The 18,212-nt window shown below is 38.6% G+C and overlaps 1 protein-coding gene across 2 annotated transcripts in view; it reads left to right on the forward strand.

Moving 5' to 3' along the window:
* Window positions 1–18,212, forward strand: part of DOCK1 (dedicator of cytokinesis 1) — a 319,193-nt gene that overhangs the window by 53,207 nt on the left and 247,774 nt on the right. For both annotated transcript variants that reach the window (XM_055719977.1, XM_055719978.1), the window contains exons 17-23: window positions 451–554; window positions 1,021–1,204; window positions 7,249–7,346; window positions 10,730–10,819; window positions 11,300–11,400; window positions 13,144–13,278; window positions 17,307–17,415. In XM_055719977.1, the coding sequence (XP_055575952.1) occupies window positions 451–554; window positions 1,021–1,204; window positions 7,249–7,346; window positions 10,730–10,819; window positions 11,300–11,400; window positions 13,144–13,278; window positions 17,307–17,415 (821 nt within the window). The remainder of the gene's footprint in view (window positions 1–450; window positions 555–1,020; window positions 1,205–7,248; window positions 7,347–10,729; window positions 10,820–11,299; window positions 11,401–13,143; window positions 13,279–17,306; window positions 17,416–18,212) is intronic.

Here is an 18,212-nt window from a genome sequence, read left to right on the forward strand (position 1 = left end):
GGTTCAAATGTTCCCCCTTCAAATGACAGAGCTCTGATGAGATCCTCAGTGCTGGTCTTTCAATCATTATTCTAGGTACCGAGTGCTGCCATTCTTCTAACTCCTAAAAACCTGAACATGATAAAAGCATCAAATTTCTATTTTGTTTTTAAAAAGTTGCTTTAGTCCAGCTTTCTAAAAGAACAGACAGAATATAGAAATATTAAGCCTCTAGTTGCTGTTGGTGTGGTCAGATCCTTATACATTTATTTTTGTGGTTATTTGGTTCTGTCTTGCATTTGAAAGACTCTCCTAACTTCTTGTACACTTTCCTCATCTGAGAATCTTTACTGTGGTCATTCATTTACAGGTTATTTATGTTTCTGAAATCTAGGTGGACTGTCTGTATAAGAATAAAATACTTACGTGATTTATGTGGTGTGATTTTTTTTTTTTTTTTTTTTTTAACAGCCAAAGATAAATCTGAGAAAATATTTGCCCTAGCATTTGTGAAACTCATGAGATATGATGGAACAACTCTAAGAGACGGAGAACATGACCTTATAGTTTACAAGGTAGAATTTTGAAATACTATAGTCTTTCCATAGCAGCTCACTCAGCTGACTGACTTTTAATGAATTGCTGTTACAGAATTGCATAGAAAAATGTGTTATAGACTATTCTGTTAGATAAAGCAACTAAATAGCAAGTACTGTGCAGTCTGCATATTTGGCAGATTGATTGTTAAACCTTAAATATATTCTGCTATGAATGTTTTAGTTTTAAAGGCACTTGTTACTGAGTTTTCTGTGGGTATTCATGGCTGGGAAAAGTTACTTCTGTAGCTCTTCATCACATCTTGGCTTCAATCTGTAGACAGGTTAGTTCTAAATTACAAAAGTAATTTAGACCCATTGGGTAGCTCCAATTCAGAAGAAAACCTAAGAAAATCCAGTGTAAATAATAAAATTTTATTATTACCAAGGTTTTTCACTAGATACTTTCAGACTGTTTCATGTTGTATTTAAAATACCACTGTAGGCAGAAGCAAAGAAGCTGGAAGATGCCTCAACATATTTAAGTCTTCCATCTACTAAAATAGAATTGGAGGAAAAAGGACACTCTGCAACAGGGAAAAGCATGCAGAACCTTGGCAGCTGCACCATCAGCAAAGACTCTTTCCAGATCTCAACTCTAGTTTGTTCAACCAAACTTACCCAGAACGGTAAGTTCATAGGACTACTGGAGCTTCTGCTCCTCACAGTTAGAGTGGGTTTCTATGTACTGACTTTCCTGCCTTCTCCATCCCCCTTTCTCCATAAATAAATTGTGGGTTGTTTGCCTAGCAGTCTCAGATTAAATTGTCTGGATGCAGCAAAAGCATCTACTGGGTTTGTGTACCTTTTTCTCTGCCCCTGGGCTTTGTTTTGCTTTAGAGCAGGACACGTCTCTAAGAAAACAGAAGAATCCCAAGTTAAAGGGAAACAGGAATATTGTTTGCTGTATACTTGAGGCTTTCATACTGAATGGTACTGAAAACAGGCTCCATGGCATTTTACTACTTTGTGAGTATGAATAATAGCACTAAGGAAGAGGATGAGTTTGCTTTCAAGAGTAAAACCATGGCTGTACTCCCAAATAAGCTGTTTTGTGTTATTTCCAAGGTGCAATATCCGTATCTTATGCCTGAAGAAAGCTCTGATGTTTTCTTGTGTTGGGCAGAAGGGATGTGAGCATGCGAATGTGTTGCATGGAGGTCACTTTCATTTTCACACATCGTCACATGAACACAGACTACCAGGAGTGGAGTTGATGTGTTTTGTTCCTTTTGAAACTTGCCTTCTATACATTTTTCATGTGCATTTGTCAGCTGGCTGACTGCATCCAGAGGCTGTGGAAAGTAGAGCTGATGGCAGCCACCAAAGCAAATATTTCACATTTCCAGACTGTGCCCTCTCTTTGATTTTTGTGCTTCGTTGCCATGGAGCGGTCCCTTGTTCTCTTTGCTGCACCAGAAGCAGACTTGGGAGTGTGGGTGGGTCATTGAGATGTGAGTGAGTCATGCCAGGGAAAGGAATCATTCCTTCGTGACTCAGGAGAAGGGAGATCTCAGTCCGGATAGATCTGTCGGGAGTCGAGGTTGTGGTTGAGGAGAGCTTGGCATGGGGGGTGGGTGGGAATAATGATTGGATTGTCACGTTAATGGGTTCTCTGTCCAAGGGGGAAAGTTACCACTCTGGTACAACTTCGTAGTCAACTCATACTTTTATTGCAGTGTTTTTTAGTGGCATCTGTAACAGCACATCCTAGGTGTGTTTCATATTCAGAGCACATCAGGCTCACTGCAGTCTGGCAGTCTTATAGCCTAAGAGGGTGTTAAGCAAAAAAATCAGAAATTATTTTGGAATTTCATAGCAAAGATGGGATTACAGCTCAAGAGTAACACGGTGGTTTTGGGGTTTTGTAGAAGGCAGAAAACAGCGTGTGGAATTGAGCTGCTTTTTGTTTGTGATATGATTAGGGTGGTTTTGTTTTTTTTCTGTCAGTCTTTCTTAGTGCTTGTTAGTAGTTAGAGTATTTCCTAGTGATCAATATATTGACATTGCTTTTGCAGAACTATTATTAAAATTAAGACTGAGCATTGCTTCATGCTTCATTTGCATATAATTTCCTCTGAACTCTTGATCTTTATTGTTACTGTTAATTATGTTGTCTGTGAAACTTTTCCTTAGCTATCAAAGCCTTTTCTTTTTCTTCAAAGTATTTTGATATTATAAAAAAGATCACCATGTATCCTTATGCAATTTAGAAAAAACCCAAAAATTTTCATCATTAAAATCCTCCATCAAGTATCATTTTTTTTTGTCTAGAAATTAGCAGTGCTGTTCAGAGAATAGTTTCTGAAGCTGATTTTAACTTCTGTGAAATTGTTGGTTAATATTCTTCTTCTAACTTTCTTAAAAATAAGTAAGTAAAAATCCTTGACTATCCTCATTTACCAAAATGGTGAGCCAAAACATAATTTCCTCCATTTAGTTACCTATAATAGTTCTTTCTTCACCCTCTTTTAAGTATCTTAGAATTGCCTTTAAGACTTACTTTTAGTAATAATTCTGAAAGTATGCTAATAACTCATATGGCTCCTTCTGCATTGTATTTGAAGTTGCAGACTCTTTTTTGGATATAAGCTCTTTGAACACTTACTTGACTTTAGTTCTTTATGAACTGTGAGTTATTAATGTTGCTTTTCTGTTAATAATTGATGTCCTTGGCATCTGAGAAGTCTCCAAAATAGCAGACTTGGCCACTTGTAAGACTTCAGCTATTTTCTCTGAGAAAGTGATAGTATGAAGTATCTACTTAATTAACATTTGAGCAGTTGTGATTTGTGGCAGAATATATTATAGCAACATGTTTCCTGGCATTTTCTTCTTAGATTTTGCATTTAATTTTGAGGAAGAGTAGCAATGTAAGCCAAAGACAAGGACTGTCTGAAAACAAGCAAAATCCCCCAGCCTCCTCAGGAATCTGTGAGATCATCAGCGCTTGGAGGCATCAGAAGTTGCTGTCCATCATCACTTTGCCTAGTGGCCAGATTCTCCTCCTTTGCTGTCTGAGGCAGAAAGGAACGTTCTTCCCCCCATATCCACAGGTCTATGGCAGTGCATGTTTTTATTGTACTCTCAAGACTGTCTGTAACAAATTTATTTTTTTTTATGGGCCAAAGGAACACTTTCACAGAAACATTAAGTGCATTTTTGTGTGATGAAGTAGAGCTTCTATATTACAATTCTGGACTTTAAGAATTAATACGAAGCTTTATGAAACTCTAGAGATGTATGTGTTGAAGTCGTGACTGATGGTGCTGCTGTCATTTGATGTACCAACAGAGAATGTGGCACTGGATCCCCACCTTCTCTAGGCGGTGGTTGACCGATACCTCACACTAGCTTTGCTACTGTTTCCGTCTTGTGGAGCACTGAATGCAGCAGACGACACACCAAGTTTGTGGGGCATTTTTTGTTGTTTGATGTTTTTATATTGGTTTTCTTTTTTTTTTTTTTCTAAACTCAGATGTGAGACATTTGAACCCATATGTTGTGGGGTGTCTGCTTGCAGTTGACAGCATCTTGGTGGATCTCTGGTGTGGCAAACATTGTGCCTTCTTTTCTTAGGGTAAATGGGTAGCTGGGTCTGTTCTGAATCTGTTACTGATGTTGTGTTCAAGTCAGAGTTGTGCGTTGGTTTTATTTTCCTTTTTCAGAGTAGCCTGTTGATCTATGGCAAAATGAGTTGTTCTCCTGTGCAGGCAAGGTAGTTTTGGTATTACAATCTTCTTTTTCTGTCAGCTAGAAGCTGGAGATACCAAGAAACACAGAAGGAGGGGCATTGAAATGGCATCAAAAGTGACATCTCCCTCTATGTGAATACTGCCTGTGGATAGTAAATCTTAGCAGTGCCTCTTGTAGGACTATCCAGATGGATGTCCCTTCATCATCAGGGTGATGGGAATAGAACTGAGATTGCATTAATGGCCTTGCTGAAAATTTTTTCTGGTTATGAGCAACCAGAGAGCCATGTGGCGTTCTACCTGTGTCTTTGCTGTTGTGAAGCACCTGAGCTATCTGTAAGGCTTATTCAAAGTATTTCTAAGTTTTCTTTTCTGCCTGAGGAATGCAAACCTCTAGACAATAGTGGAGTCAGGACTCTGAGGAACCAAGGAGACTAGGCTTTCAGAAAATAGTCAAGAGGAATTTTACTTAGTTATTCATAAGCACAACTGATTTAAAAAAAAGTGATATACATGATATGACAAGTTCAGGTACTATAGTGGCATAAAAATGAAGATATAAATATGGAATTAAAATAAAACACGTCATTAAGCATTTCATTTTCCATTCTTTAAGTCAAGAGGGAAGATTATTTCGAAGAACACAATTTAATTAGAAAGGAAATATTATCTAACTTCAATTCAGTGACTGGCTTTCAGAAGAGTTTTGGTATCTCTATAGGGAAACCTTTGCAGAGATACAAATCAAGGGAAGTGTATAACCAGGAAGCTGGACCACTTGCTTCCAATTGCTAAATACAATGTGAAAGAAAATCTTTATATGTAGGCAGTATAATCACATATTACATTAACACAAATAAAGTAAAGTTGCTATTGGCTACTTGGCAGGCTAGACATTCGTTCTAACCCTTTGCAATTGGAAATCCTCGTTCTGTCTTCTCCCTCCGATATTTTCTGATCACATAAACGTCACTTGACCTAGTCTGACTACAGTATTACTATTTACTATAGGCTAAAATACAGTTTTACATTCTTATCCTGTTCTACTTGGTCTAGGTATAGAGTAACATATTTATTAAATGAGTAGGATTAACTGATCAACTGGTACTTTACTGGGGTTAATGCTTACAGTAACAGAGTGAATGCACATTTTTAGTGTACACTGTAATTTGATTTTCTCTTTCTGGTAGTTGGACTGCATTGACATTTTCTGTTCATGTGTATATTCATTTAGCATTTGCTGTGTCATCACGCTGAAAGTACATGTGGGTTTGTTTTCTTGGGGCAATACACGATGCATTTCAGAGATGGTCTGTGGGCTGGCTTTTGTTCAGATGATTTCTTTTGTCAAGCTGACGCCTTTTTAGAAATCAGGCTGCAACCAAATTCAGTGGTGGAAATCTGATATAAACATATTCATGAAACACTTTGGATAACTTACGGAGGCATCTTTCCTTTTCTTCCAGAAGTAGTTTCTCTGTTACTGTTCAGTTTTTAAGACTTTGCTTTCAGCCTGTAGACTTCTTGTAGGCTATACTACAAAAAAGAAAAAAGAAAAGAAAAGGGCTTGGATTGTTCAAAGCTTTCATGTAGTAAAATGCTCTTTATTTCTGCTCCCAAAGAGATGGTAAGAGGGCTTGGTTTGAGTGCTGCTCAAAGGGGAATCTTATCCCAAGGAGAACTGCAGTTCATTCCACTGGAAAGAATTTTATTTATTGCTTAGAATGAAAGGTTTTGGGGAAAATATAGCAGCTGCTCTGGGTCTCTGCATATAATTTCAAGAATATACTCTGCAGATGCATGCCTTGGCAAAAGTGTTGTTGATTGCTTTGAAAGTTTGAATAAAAGAAGTGAGGGGGTATCGGCTGCAAGAAGCTGCCTGTCCTTGGAGAGTTATATTGGGCAGAATTCACCGAATATTGGGGTGTGGGTAATGTGCAGTAGATATCCAGTGGCTGAATTGAAGGTAGACATTCTGTGAAATCTTCTGTTTGTATCTTTTTGGGGGCTTCTACCGAGCATGACTGACAAATAGTTTGTTTTGTGCTGAAAACTGACTTTCAATGGGGCAGGGAGGAATTTTTCCCTGATGCTGGTTTGGCTAAGGTGGGATGAGCTTGGGGTTTTTGGGCTGTGGGCAATTCAGGTCGCATTTCAACAAATGCTGGGGTGGGTTTAACTCACTGGTGCTCCAGTGTGGCTGTTACTGTTTACTAGCATGGTCGTTTGCAGGGGAACCTCAACTGTGAGTTCCTTGTGAGAAGTTTTCTGTAAAGGAAACTGAAAAATGGTGTGGTGGCTCTCTATGACTAATAACAGAGAGAGAACTTGCCTTCTGTATTCCCTTATTTATCAGTGAATGCTGAAGTGACATGATCTTAATAGTGGGATGTAGAATCTGGGGACAAGACCATTTGCAGTTGATTTGTTCCGAGATCTGATCTGTACCCTAGCTCTCCATCACTTGAAAGCAAGGAAACAATTTGGGCATTATGAGTTATTAAGCAGACAGCTTTCCACTGAATTAGCTTAGTTTGCAACTGTTTGCCTTGCATTGTGCTGTATTTTCTTTTCAGTTTATTCAGTGAGAGCAAAGAAGCTAGAAACATTAATGCTGGAAGAGTCACGGTCCTGTAGATATGACTGTGTTGGTGGCTGACTAATTTCATTTTGGCATCTTTTTCTAAACACACAACTGTTGTGTACAACAAATTAAAACTGAAGGATCAGACTTTCTTGGCCTAGATTTTAATGCTGACATTTGAAGAGCAGGCTGCTTTTTTGAAAGCTTTTCAGAGTTCTTTCATGATAGAACTATTGTACTAGGTTTCTGCAGTGTCAGAGGCATACTAGAAATACGTTGTTGTCCAGTGAAAATGGCTGACCTAAGGAACTAAACCTGTTTGTCCTGAATGTAGTCATGGAGTGTCAGTGAAAGTAAATATCCTGCATGATATAATTGTTTTTCTTATTCCCAGTTGATCTCTTGGGGCTTCTGAAATGGCGATCTAACACCAACCTGTTGCAGCAGAATTTGAAGCAGCTGATGAAGGTTGATGGTGGTGAAGTGGTTAAGGTAAAAAGTTAATTTCTTTAAAAATAAATTTGGTATCATAATTTTGATGAATCCCATATCTTGAGGTATTCATATATTTTGTTTTGTTTCACGCACACACACCACACGTGCCCCCCCCCACCGCCATGCATGCTTGCACATTAAATTGTAACCAGGTATCTCTCGGCCTTCAGGATGCTAATCCCCTTCTTCCTTCCCTCAAAGAATACTTCAGATGTTAATTACTGGTAGAACACATGTAAAATGCAAGTTTCTGAAAATGTAAGGTTTTTTTATATATATATATACAGAAACATGAAGGCAAAAGGTGTTTTTCTTTGCAAGATTAGAACATCTTGGAATTCTCACATGCTGATATAAAATGGATGTGGAATGCAACCCTACTGTGTGCTGCTATTTTTTTTTTATTTGTATTTATTATTTAGCTGAGCCAAGTTATTTACATTTGCCAAGGCCACTGAGTGATTGTAGAGACCTACATAAAGACAGATTTAGCTGTTGAATGGAGTGGGCTGGGACTTTATTGAATGTGTTGTAATAAATCAAATCTAAAAGTGTCAGAAGAGGTAATGTATTGAGGACAGATGACCCTTACGGGCCTGTTGCGTTGTTTCTTTACCTCACTGGATTTTAATTAGTTTAATAGAGGCATAATGAATGCCTCATCTTGAAGTAACTTATGACATCTGAGAATGCTGATATTATCCTTTTTTGAGTGCGTTAAAAATAGTATCCCACATGGTTTGTTTTTCAGGAAGGTTCTAGCTGCTCTGTTTTGTTGTGAATCATTTGATAGCTAAAAACTTGACACCGATACTTGCTTCTGCCAAGCATTGTCATAGTTCTGTCATTTGTAATCTTCCTTCTTCTCCAAATGACATCAGAGTGTGTACAGCAGATTACTGCTTGATAGATATAGATGATTTTAGAAGCATCAGAATGCAGCACAAATGAGGTTTAAGTAAAAAACATATTGGAGCCAGTTCTCCAGCTGGCACATGCTCACTGCTCCCTGCGCTGTTCCAGGACTCGTATGAAATCATACTCTCTTCTCCCTATTTTATAGGGCTTGAGCAGAACTTGATTTATGCATAGGATAGAAGAGGGAATTTTTAATATTGCTTTCTCCACCGTTTTTATTCTTTTTATAGAAGACCACTGTTTATGTTATCCATCTGTTACAACAGTGTTCGGAAAATCTTTGTGTAGACTGCTCTGTTGCACGTTTGTAATATCTAGTTTGTAACTGTCCCTTTCTGTTATTTCAGCTTTTTTTTTTTTGTCGTTGATGCTTTTAAATGATACATAGTACAGTCTATGTATATTAAAAAAATACACATGATAAAACTTACTCAAATTTTCTGTTAAACTCTTCCTGTTTTTTCAGAAGTCCAGTGAAATGTCTCTGCCTACCAGTGCTCATTTATCACTTAAGCAGAGATCAGGCAAGATACCCATTCTGGGATTGACTGTTTCAATAGTGTATGGAAACTGTCAGTGGTTATCCCCCTTTAAGAGAGGCTCTGACTCAATTTGTGCCCAGAATCTATAGGGTATGAGAATGTAAACTAATAGTTTAGAAATTATTCATACTGGCTCCCTATCTGAGAAGTGTTTTCCTGCGGCTTTATACAACAAAAGCATCTATCCGCTGTTCTTCCTGCTGTTACTTCCTTGTGAACAGGTTCAAAACTTGAACTGTCCTAATGAAAGTGAATATATGATCCCTAAATGTGAAATGAAGGCTTGATCGGTCATGACGTGGCATTCTAATCACTCGTCGTTTTTAAAGGGACTTGGCCAGGCAGTGTTTGGGGTCTGGGAGTACTACTGCTCTTCAAACCAAGACAGAAGCTTCTCCTGTCAAAGCTCAGACTTGCACTTTACTCTTTCCTTCCTGCCAGCTGCTGGTTATATGTACTTTATTTGCATGTGTTCTTTAATTGAACGAACGGAGCTGTGATGAGAAGGCTGTAATTCCTGATCCCCGCCCCCTCCCCCCCCCAGATCCTTTGCTGAGATTATGAGCTGGATCTCCCCCAGAACTAAGTCTAAAATCAGCTGCAAGCATTTTGGCTTTTCTGTTTTTTCATCTGCAGATATTAGCACCTCAAACTGTGGCTCCATGTTCACTTGGTTTGAGAAGGTTTGGCATTCAGTAGTGTTTCGTGAGCTGCTAAGTGGAGGCTAATTCCTGAGATTTAACTCCAGATTTAGTTGATGGTCCAGGTGAATCATGTTCGATCTGGGAGACTCGTTGCATAGATAACAATTTTTAAGGCAGGAAGGTGGGAGTCAGGCTGTCTTTCCATTGCTCCCACAGCCTATAGGGTAATCTCTTTGTAGTTGCAACCTCAGGAATCAGTTGCCTTCTGCTTGTTCAGACATTCTTCCCTGATTAAACCTTGTCTACAAGACAAAAAACATTTTTACTTCATTTGAGACAGACATGCTGGAACAATCAATGTTGAACCCCATCTTTCTCAACAAAAGCAAATACAAACTGAGGCCACGATCCATCCTTATTGTGCCTTGGAGAAGCCCATGTTGGTTTTTTGTAATCTGGTGGAAGAAACTGCTCAGACACAGAATCCCATGCTGATAAAAACTGTGTTGATGAGTATTTCTGGGCCAGGCATGGATTACTTGCTGTCACTGGGAAGAAATACTGTAATTATACATGTGTAAAAGAGCTTTTGTCCCTCTGCTGAACTTGAATTTCCTGACACTAATCTGCTTTTACTTTCGTGTTGCACAGATCAGGGTGTCCAGCCAACTGGCTAGTGAAGACTCTTCCTCTGTTACAGTGATAGAGGCGTGTAGGTTTTGGGCTGGGGCAGAAGGTTGTGTGCTCTGTTTTCCATGCCTGCATGTGTGCTGTCGCTTGAAATTGTGGATCTGAGTTTATGCAGTCATGAAAAGCAATATGCTGTGCACTTTTCATTGCTCAGCTCAAAATTACTGAGGATGACTTGAATTATTTGGCATGAGACTCAGTTGCTTGTCTGGTTTGTGCTCTGAAACATCAGTTTTCAGAAACTGCATGATCCTGTTGACTGTATGTTGAAACTGAGTTTTGAAATACGTTTTTGTTCGTTCACTGTAATAGATTAAACTCTTTGTTCAGGTGTACCAAGTGTGATTCCTGACTTTTTTCTATTTTTTGAGTGATATGGAGATATAGATAATCAACTTAACTAAAAATATTTTGCTGAAAAATTGCTGAAAACAAAAATGTTAGATTTCCCTTTTTTTTGGCTAACTTTTAAAATGTATTTACTTATTTTAAAATGAATGAATGAAAAATATGTCTGTAGAAACCTGTATGAAATCTGAATTTCATTTCTCCTGTAAAATGTGATGACTTGTGCATTTATTTGTAGTTTCTTCAAGACACATTGGATGCACTTTTTAACATAATGATGGAGAACTCAGAGAGTGAAACATTTGACACATTAGTGTTTGATGCTTTGGTAAGTTTGCACTGTGGATGGACTAAAATACAGATACTGTAACAATTAATAAATTAAACAAACATGGTGTAAATGATAGAATGAAGTTTACTAATGAAAAAAGTTCTTAGCTGTAAGTTAGCTATTAATTAAAAAATCATATTTGAAGTTTCAGTTGGCCTCGATCAAAAGGGGGTTGGGTTGCATCATGTCATCCTCCCAGAAAAGCTGGAAGCAATTCAGTCCAGTCATTTTAGTGGATTAACAGCAGAATTTAGGACAGAAACAGAAAGTTTCTGCTTAGAACAGAGAACTTTGTTATGAACAGGAAGTTTTCACAGGAATGGAGAATATTAATATCTTGGGAGGATAACAAAAAGCCAGAGTCTCTGTGTTTTTAGTGTTATTAGTGTGTCTTCTCTGAAAATAAATGTGGGTGAATATACAAAATAAAAAAGAAAATTTTGAGGATAATGCATTAATTATGCTGGTTTTTTGCAGGTATTTATCATTGGATTGATTGCTGACAGAAAATTTCAACATTTTAATCCTGTCTTGGAAACCTACATTAAGAAGCATTTCAGTGCAACGCTAGCCTACACGTAAATTTTAAAATTTACTTTTTCTAATGTGGCTTGTCTAATTTTTCCAGATAATGTTATTCAGATACTTGTTTATGGAGGTTAATTAGGAATTTACTCATAGAGCTTGGGAGGATGGGAGGTTCTTGAAGAAGACTGGAGATAGTATGCCTTTCTCTCTTGAAATAATAGTAGTAAAAATTAGGTCATTTTCAAGGAGGAAGTCTTGATTTTGTTGTATTGAAGGAGGGGATGTTTGATGATTTCAAGAATTGTTTTGTAAGGAAAATATTCATAAACAATTCTCAGTCATACTTGAGAAGGAAATAATGTCATTTAAAATGCTTCAAATACATGTTGTTTGGTGCATTAAATTGATGTTCTGCCCTGTATTATCTGCATTACTGTCACTTTGGGGAGGAAACGGTGAAGAATAAAAACCAGAAGGTCCATTATTTTTGCTATCTTCAGTAATTCTTGACAGTTAGGATCTTTGCTGCTGCTGCTTCAGACTGCTAGTGTTAGAGGAAAAATACATAATGGGTATCTCTGCAGTGTTGGGAGGAAAACAAACCCACTCTGGGCAACCTGGTGTGCACTTTGCTGTTATGCAGTCTTTATTATGTGACCAGAAAACGTTTGAAAACTGTTGATTCAAAATAGTGAAGAAGAATTAGGCCTTTAGTCCCAACTTTGATACTACCGTCACTCTGCTGAGTTGTAGCCACTGTTGCAGACTTCAGGCGAAGTGGGTAAAAGATGAAGCATCCTCCAGTGTCTGGTTTTATTAGCAAGATCTGAAGGTGGCCCTTTCACTTGTAGGCATGCAGAGCTTCTGGTCTGTAGATGCGGGGAGGCAGAAGCATGTTTAAGCTTGAGATACTGAAAGAGCTGAATTCTGGCTTGACTTGCACCTGTGGGCATGGCAGATCCCTGCCTTCTCCCCACCTTTTGTTGCACGAGTTTAAGTAGAGAGGTTGAAATTCTTAGGCAGTTTACTCCTATTCAAATATATACCCATATATCAAGATGCCTGTCTACATAATGTTGTTTTCTGTTAGTGGTATATAATGTTGTACCTTTTTACTTTTAGTGTGGATGTTGAAACGTACAGTGTAGCTAGGATGATTTTAAAATGGAATTGCTTGTAGTTGCATTAAAATTGTGATTTATATTCATTGGGAGGTAGTTGAAATGGTATTACTTTTAAAATTGTTTCACTTTCCAGTTTGATAGACTTCAAAATGAGGAATAAGAGAATTTCCAACTGCTGTTACATATGTTTTTGAGAAATAAATTTCACAAATTCTAGCTCAGAATCCATGGGAAAGCTATGAAAGGGGAAGCCTTGTTTAATGAAGAAGCTCCTGTTTTGTGTGTGTTAATTCTAAGAATGTGTTTGTATTAAATTTAATTATTTTTATTATTTATTATTAATAATTGCAACTTTAAGAGAGCCTAAGTCTGAATATCCCTAATATCCAGCAGAAAATGAGTCTTACCAAGATTTGCTCTATTTCTTGTATGTTGAATGGTATTATGGTCTGTGTGGGTTTTTCTTGGGTTGGTTTTTTTTATTTTCAAGAATAAGTTACAGCTATTTACTAGCAAAACCAAAAGCATAATGAGTTTATTAGTTGCATAATTAATTTTGTCATTTGGTAGGCACTACTTAGGCACATAATTTTTCTTTAAACCTTTCACAACTGACATTCTTCTCTGTGAGCATACTTGTAACTTGTATGTGGTTTTGTATTTAAACAGAAAACTGACTAAAGTTTTGAAAACATACGTGGATAATGCTGAGAAGTGTGGTATCACTGATCAACTCTTTAAAGCTATGAAAGCTTTGGAGTACATCTTCAAGTTCATAGTGCGGTCCAGGATATTGTTCAATCAGTAAGTATGGTGAATGCTGAAACCATTTAGTCCCATTGCCAATATTGTTCAAAAAGTGTCAAAATTTTGCAATGCCACAAGTTAAAGTTGCTCAATATTACACTGTTTTAGAAACATCTTAAGTTGTTAGAACTCATTTCAGGAGACAGCTGTTTCCTAGAAGCATGCCAGATTTCCTTAACAGATATATATTGTAAGTAGCAGTGCACTGCTAAAATCATGATGTTTTTCAGCTCTCTATAATTTACATCTCTGAACAAATAAAGCTTGCCACTATTTTGGAAACTTTTCTGAAAAACTGCCTGGTACTGTGACTGAAATGTTGAAGGTACTGAGTAGCCATGCTGCCCTGTCCCTCATCCAGGCCTGGGCTTTGCTAGTGGCTTTCTTTGAATGGCTGCAAAAGTCTGGGAAGACTAAAGTATTGAAAATTTTGCAGCAAAGTGAAGGGAGAGGTTTTCTGGATGGGGGATGCGATGTTTGTCCTGGCATGGTGCTTGCAGGGCTCAGGGATAATGCTGAGGGAGAAGCAGGGGGCGTTCTTTGTAGGTCAGACATGGCAAGGGAAGAGGGTCAGAATAGAGGGACAATGAGGGCGAAAAGGAGTATGAGGTGCGCTTTTTTGACACACTGCCTCATAACAGACAATGACAAGTGTTGTTGGGGTTTGACCCCCAACAGCTTGGGGCTGCCCAGGGCCCCACCTGTCAGAGCAGAAAGAAACCATTGGTGGTCGGGTACAGTTTGGGGGCCCCCATAAGGTTCAGTGAAATGGAAAAGTGGAAAGAAAAAAGAGCTGCAGAAATCTTCTCCTGGAGAGCGATAGCATTTTTAATAGGAGAATCATTTGAGTTTCTATGAAAGCTCTTTCTATGCCTGCTGGTGTGGCAGAAGCCTGCTGGGGGCCTCTTTTTCTGCTCCCCCACTCAACCTCCTTTGTGGGGAACTGCACAGAGACCCACTGGTGCTGTCTGCAGTGGCCGTCCATCCATAAAGTCAAGCAGAAATAATTATTCTAAGTTAATTGGGAAGTACTGTGTTTTATACACAAAATATTAAACAAGTTATGAAATGAGTTGTTGATGTATTCAACTTCACTTAAATTCAATCCTTTTACTACTCGTTAGCAATGGTAACAACCTTATTACAAGGGATTTATGTAGACCTCTGAAGTAACCGACTCCACCACCAACCTTTCTTTAATTTAGAGATTATAATTTATTTCTGTAGGAGTCTTGCTGTGAGACTCATGAAATGCTGAATGTCACTTATACTGATGCAGGTCCTACAAATCACTTTAAAAGAGAAAAAAATAATTATCTCTTGCTGCAGATTAGATTTACAGACAATATGACCCTCCAGTATTGGCCATTGGATTTCCTCGTGCTAAGCACTAATTCACAGTTCTTTAACATTGGGTAGACACAGCTCTCAATGACAAGGGATTAATCAGCAAAGCTACTGAATGCTGAATGACACCATGATTTGTTCTGCTGTAAGACTTAAATCCTGCCTGAGGTGTGTGATTTGAAGTGATTATAATGCAGAAGTGTAGCAGTGTTCTGAAATTTCGTTAGTGTTTTACTGAGAAATCACAACGAGCAAGCAGAATCTTTTATTAAAAAATGTTACATATTTTTTAACTTCAGCAATGTTAGTAGTGTACAGAATATATAGAGAATTTTAGTAATGTGATTGCAGGCAAGCTTCAGTTCTGGAGAAATATGTAGAAGCCTGGTTCTTGTAGTTAAAGCCTGGTGGCAAATCTGTTTGTTCAGTATATCAAGGTTTATAAAGGCAAAGTATTGTAAGTGAACTTTAGAAATATCTTTATTTGGTTTACTGAGTAATGATCACAGTGGTTATATTGCATTTACAACAGACTTAACACTCTGAAGGCAGTGATAGAAAGGTCAACTTGGTGTAATCCTGGTTTTCTCATAGCTGCAGTGTATTTGTGCATTATCAGGTGTATTAAATAAAAGTATGTTAAAAACTGACTGTAGAAACACATTTGTGACTTGTTATTTTTATTACAATTTCCTTTTTGAAATGCAAAGCTTTTTGTCTGAAGCAGTTTGATTTATTGGACTGCCAAGTTTAGTTACTATTTATATTGGTATTAGTTCCACACCTCTAATCTGTTCAGAGGGATGCTGAAATCCGTTATTGAAATTGGGATTTAACTAGTAATTCGTCCTGCCTAACCCCTTGTTTTAGCCTAAAAGGGGAATAGAAGTTTGCACAGCAAAATAACACAATTTAATATTTTTTCTGTAGCACTCATTTCCCCCGTGTACTGGTTTAAATAGTTTTTTTTAAACTTCTGTGGCTCCCAAAAGTTTATGAACACAGCATTAAAAATTAGACACATTAGTTTAAGTGTAAAGCAGCAAGAACATTCCAGACAGCATGATTACCTTAAGATAAGCTCCCTTCCTTCTGTAATAGGTGGTCCATCATATCTTCAAACATGAAGAAATGGTACTGTGGCTGCACGTACAACGTTCCCGGGTGTGGTGCTCTTTCTGAGCTAATTACCCCATTCAAGATCACCTTACTGGGTTGAGCTCCAGAAGAAAATGGAGGAAAATAGAGGGGAATTGAACCCTCGCGGGGAGCTGCTCTAATGGGCCTTGGTGCAAAATGTTTAGGTGAGCTCAGGGACAGAGCTAGTGGGACCAAGGGGGGCTTTGGAAGGCCAGTTGCTGTTGGATCAGGCTCTTGGAGGCAATCGAAGCTGACTGGGTAAGCATTGGGCTTTAGCTGGGGAAAAGGCCCCGTCTGATGTTTATAAACACCCCTGTTTCAATTTGACCTGGATGCCAGATTTTCCTAGGCTGCTTTTAAGCACTGATCCTTTTTGTTTTGGGAGGGGTGAGGGTCCTGTTAGGTCTGTATAACTGGTAACCTGTATAGCTGAGGTTCAAGAAGTGTGTTTGCAACAGCCCTTATGTAGGTGAGCCGTACATGTTGCTAAAAGGGGGCAAAAAATTGAAAGGATATGTGGACCTATGGTGTTCTCCCCCTCCCTTTCCATTTTGTAGTGAGAATTATCTCATCCTACACCTGAAGCAGGGATCATTCTGCACTTAAAATACTCAAGAGAGTTTCAGGAACATTCATTCCTGTGCTCTGTTGAACCAGTGGACCAAGTTGTTCAGCTTGGCTGTATATTTTTTGCCTTTGGTGTTGCTCAGGCATCTCAGGGCAGTTTTAATCCCCCTGAAAGCATCTGGCAGAGAGAGAAAGAGAGAGAGAGGGAGGTCCCTGTGGGCAGATCAGCTCTGAAAAATCCTGCCTGAAGGCACAGGGACCTGCCTTGGGAACTTTAGCTGCGGATTAGTCACTCTTCCGCAGCAGCTGTACAGACTGTATGGGAAACTAACTGAGCCTTAACTAGTTCAGCGAGCCAGAAATTAGTGGTGAAATGCTTTTTAACTTTAGCTTTCCCTTCCCATGGAAAAAAAGTGGTGTGTTGTGTGTGGTTGGTCTTTTTTCTCCACCCCCTACCCCCGATACTGGGTTGATAGGCTTTCTCTTTATTTCACAGGGTTTAAGGTCACTCACCTTAGGCCACTGGTAGATTTTAATGATTGCTGGCAAGTTGTCTGGATGCTTTTTGGCTTCCTCATCAGAGCTGCTTGGCACTGGTCCTCCCAGACATCTGCTAGCTCTTGTGCAGGGTGGAGAGAGACTATCCCACTGCTGCGTGGGCATGTGGAATTGGGTCACTGCTGAGGGATTCACTGTGACTTGAAGGCATAAACAACAATACTGGATGTGGCATTTTACGTAGGAAGCTTTAAAATAAAAATCTGTTGTTCCTGCTGGCCCAGCCCAGTCACTGTCTTGTCTTCAGTTTTTTTTGTGAAAGAAAACTCTTGGTTCAGTGAAGAAACTTGTAGAAATTCTTGAACTTCGAAAAATGTAATGCAACAAATTATCATCTGTCATTTGAGCAGAGTTTTTTAAAATGTACTTCCATTTTAGTTGGATCGTGCTTATGAAACCCAATTATTTTTCAGACTTTATGAGAACAAAGGAGAAGCAGACTTCAGGGAGTCTCTGCTGCAGCTCTTTAAGTCCATTAATGAGATGATGAGCAGCATCTCTGATCAAACTGTCATAGTGAAGGTATGTACTTTACAGATCTCAATCTTGGCTTTACTTTGCATCCTACACCACATTTAGGCGGTCAGTGAAGTATATGCTTGTGTTTGTGGCAAAAGCATGCTTTACCTCAAACGTGGTTAGTACTTAGTGTTTCTAGCGAAGGGTTTGTGACTATATAAAGAATGTGCTTCAAATAAGTGAAGTTTACTTAAATTGCTGCAAATACCTCACTTTTAAAAGAGAGATTAGTTAGGAGTTAAATGACATTTAGCTTTTAACTTTTATAACCTTAACATTAAGGTATTTTTAAGGCATTGTCTGTAAGATGACAACGTACATCCTTGTATTCTTATGCTGTGGTTTATATTCTAGGCTGTTCAGAAACTTCGTTATAGTATCTTAAGCCCTAGCATATATTTTTAATGGAAAATCAGTAGTGAGTCAGATTGCAAACTTCACCTCCCAGCCCTCTCCTTTTGTCCCTTAAAAACAGTGTCTACTTTTGGTAGCACTGGCTGGCTCATGGAATTGGGAATGTGGGCTCTAACCTCAAATGAACGTGGGTATTGGTATCGCTGGGCAGAAGCGTTGATTATAGGACTAGTCGATTCTTGTATGCAGAGGACCCTGAGGTCATCGTGCCAATGCTGGTCTCACGTTCTGTTAGTGAATCTCTTTTACTACGGAAAAGTACAGACACTGTCACAAACCTGCATTTGATAAGCTGCAGCTTGAAGTTCTCCTTGTGATTCCAAACAGAATTTGTAAAAGGATGTAACTCTTGCCCTAGCCATGCTGACTCAATTGAAAGACGATGA

The sequence above is a fragment of the Falco cherrug genome, chromosome 9 (assembly GCF_023634085.1).
Source record: "Falco cherrug isolate bFalChe1 chromosome 9, bFalChe1.pri, whole genome shotgun sequence".
Classification (NCBI taxonomy): Eukaryota; Metazoa; Chordata; class Aves; order Falconiformes; family Falconidae; genus Falco; species Falco cherrug.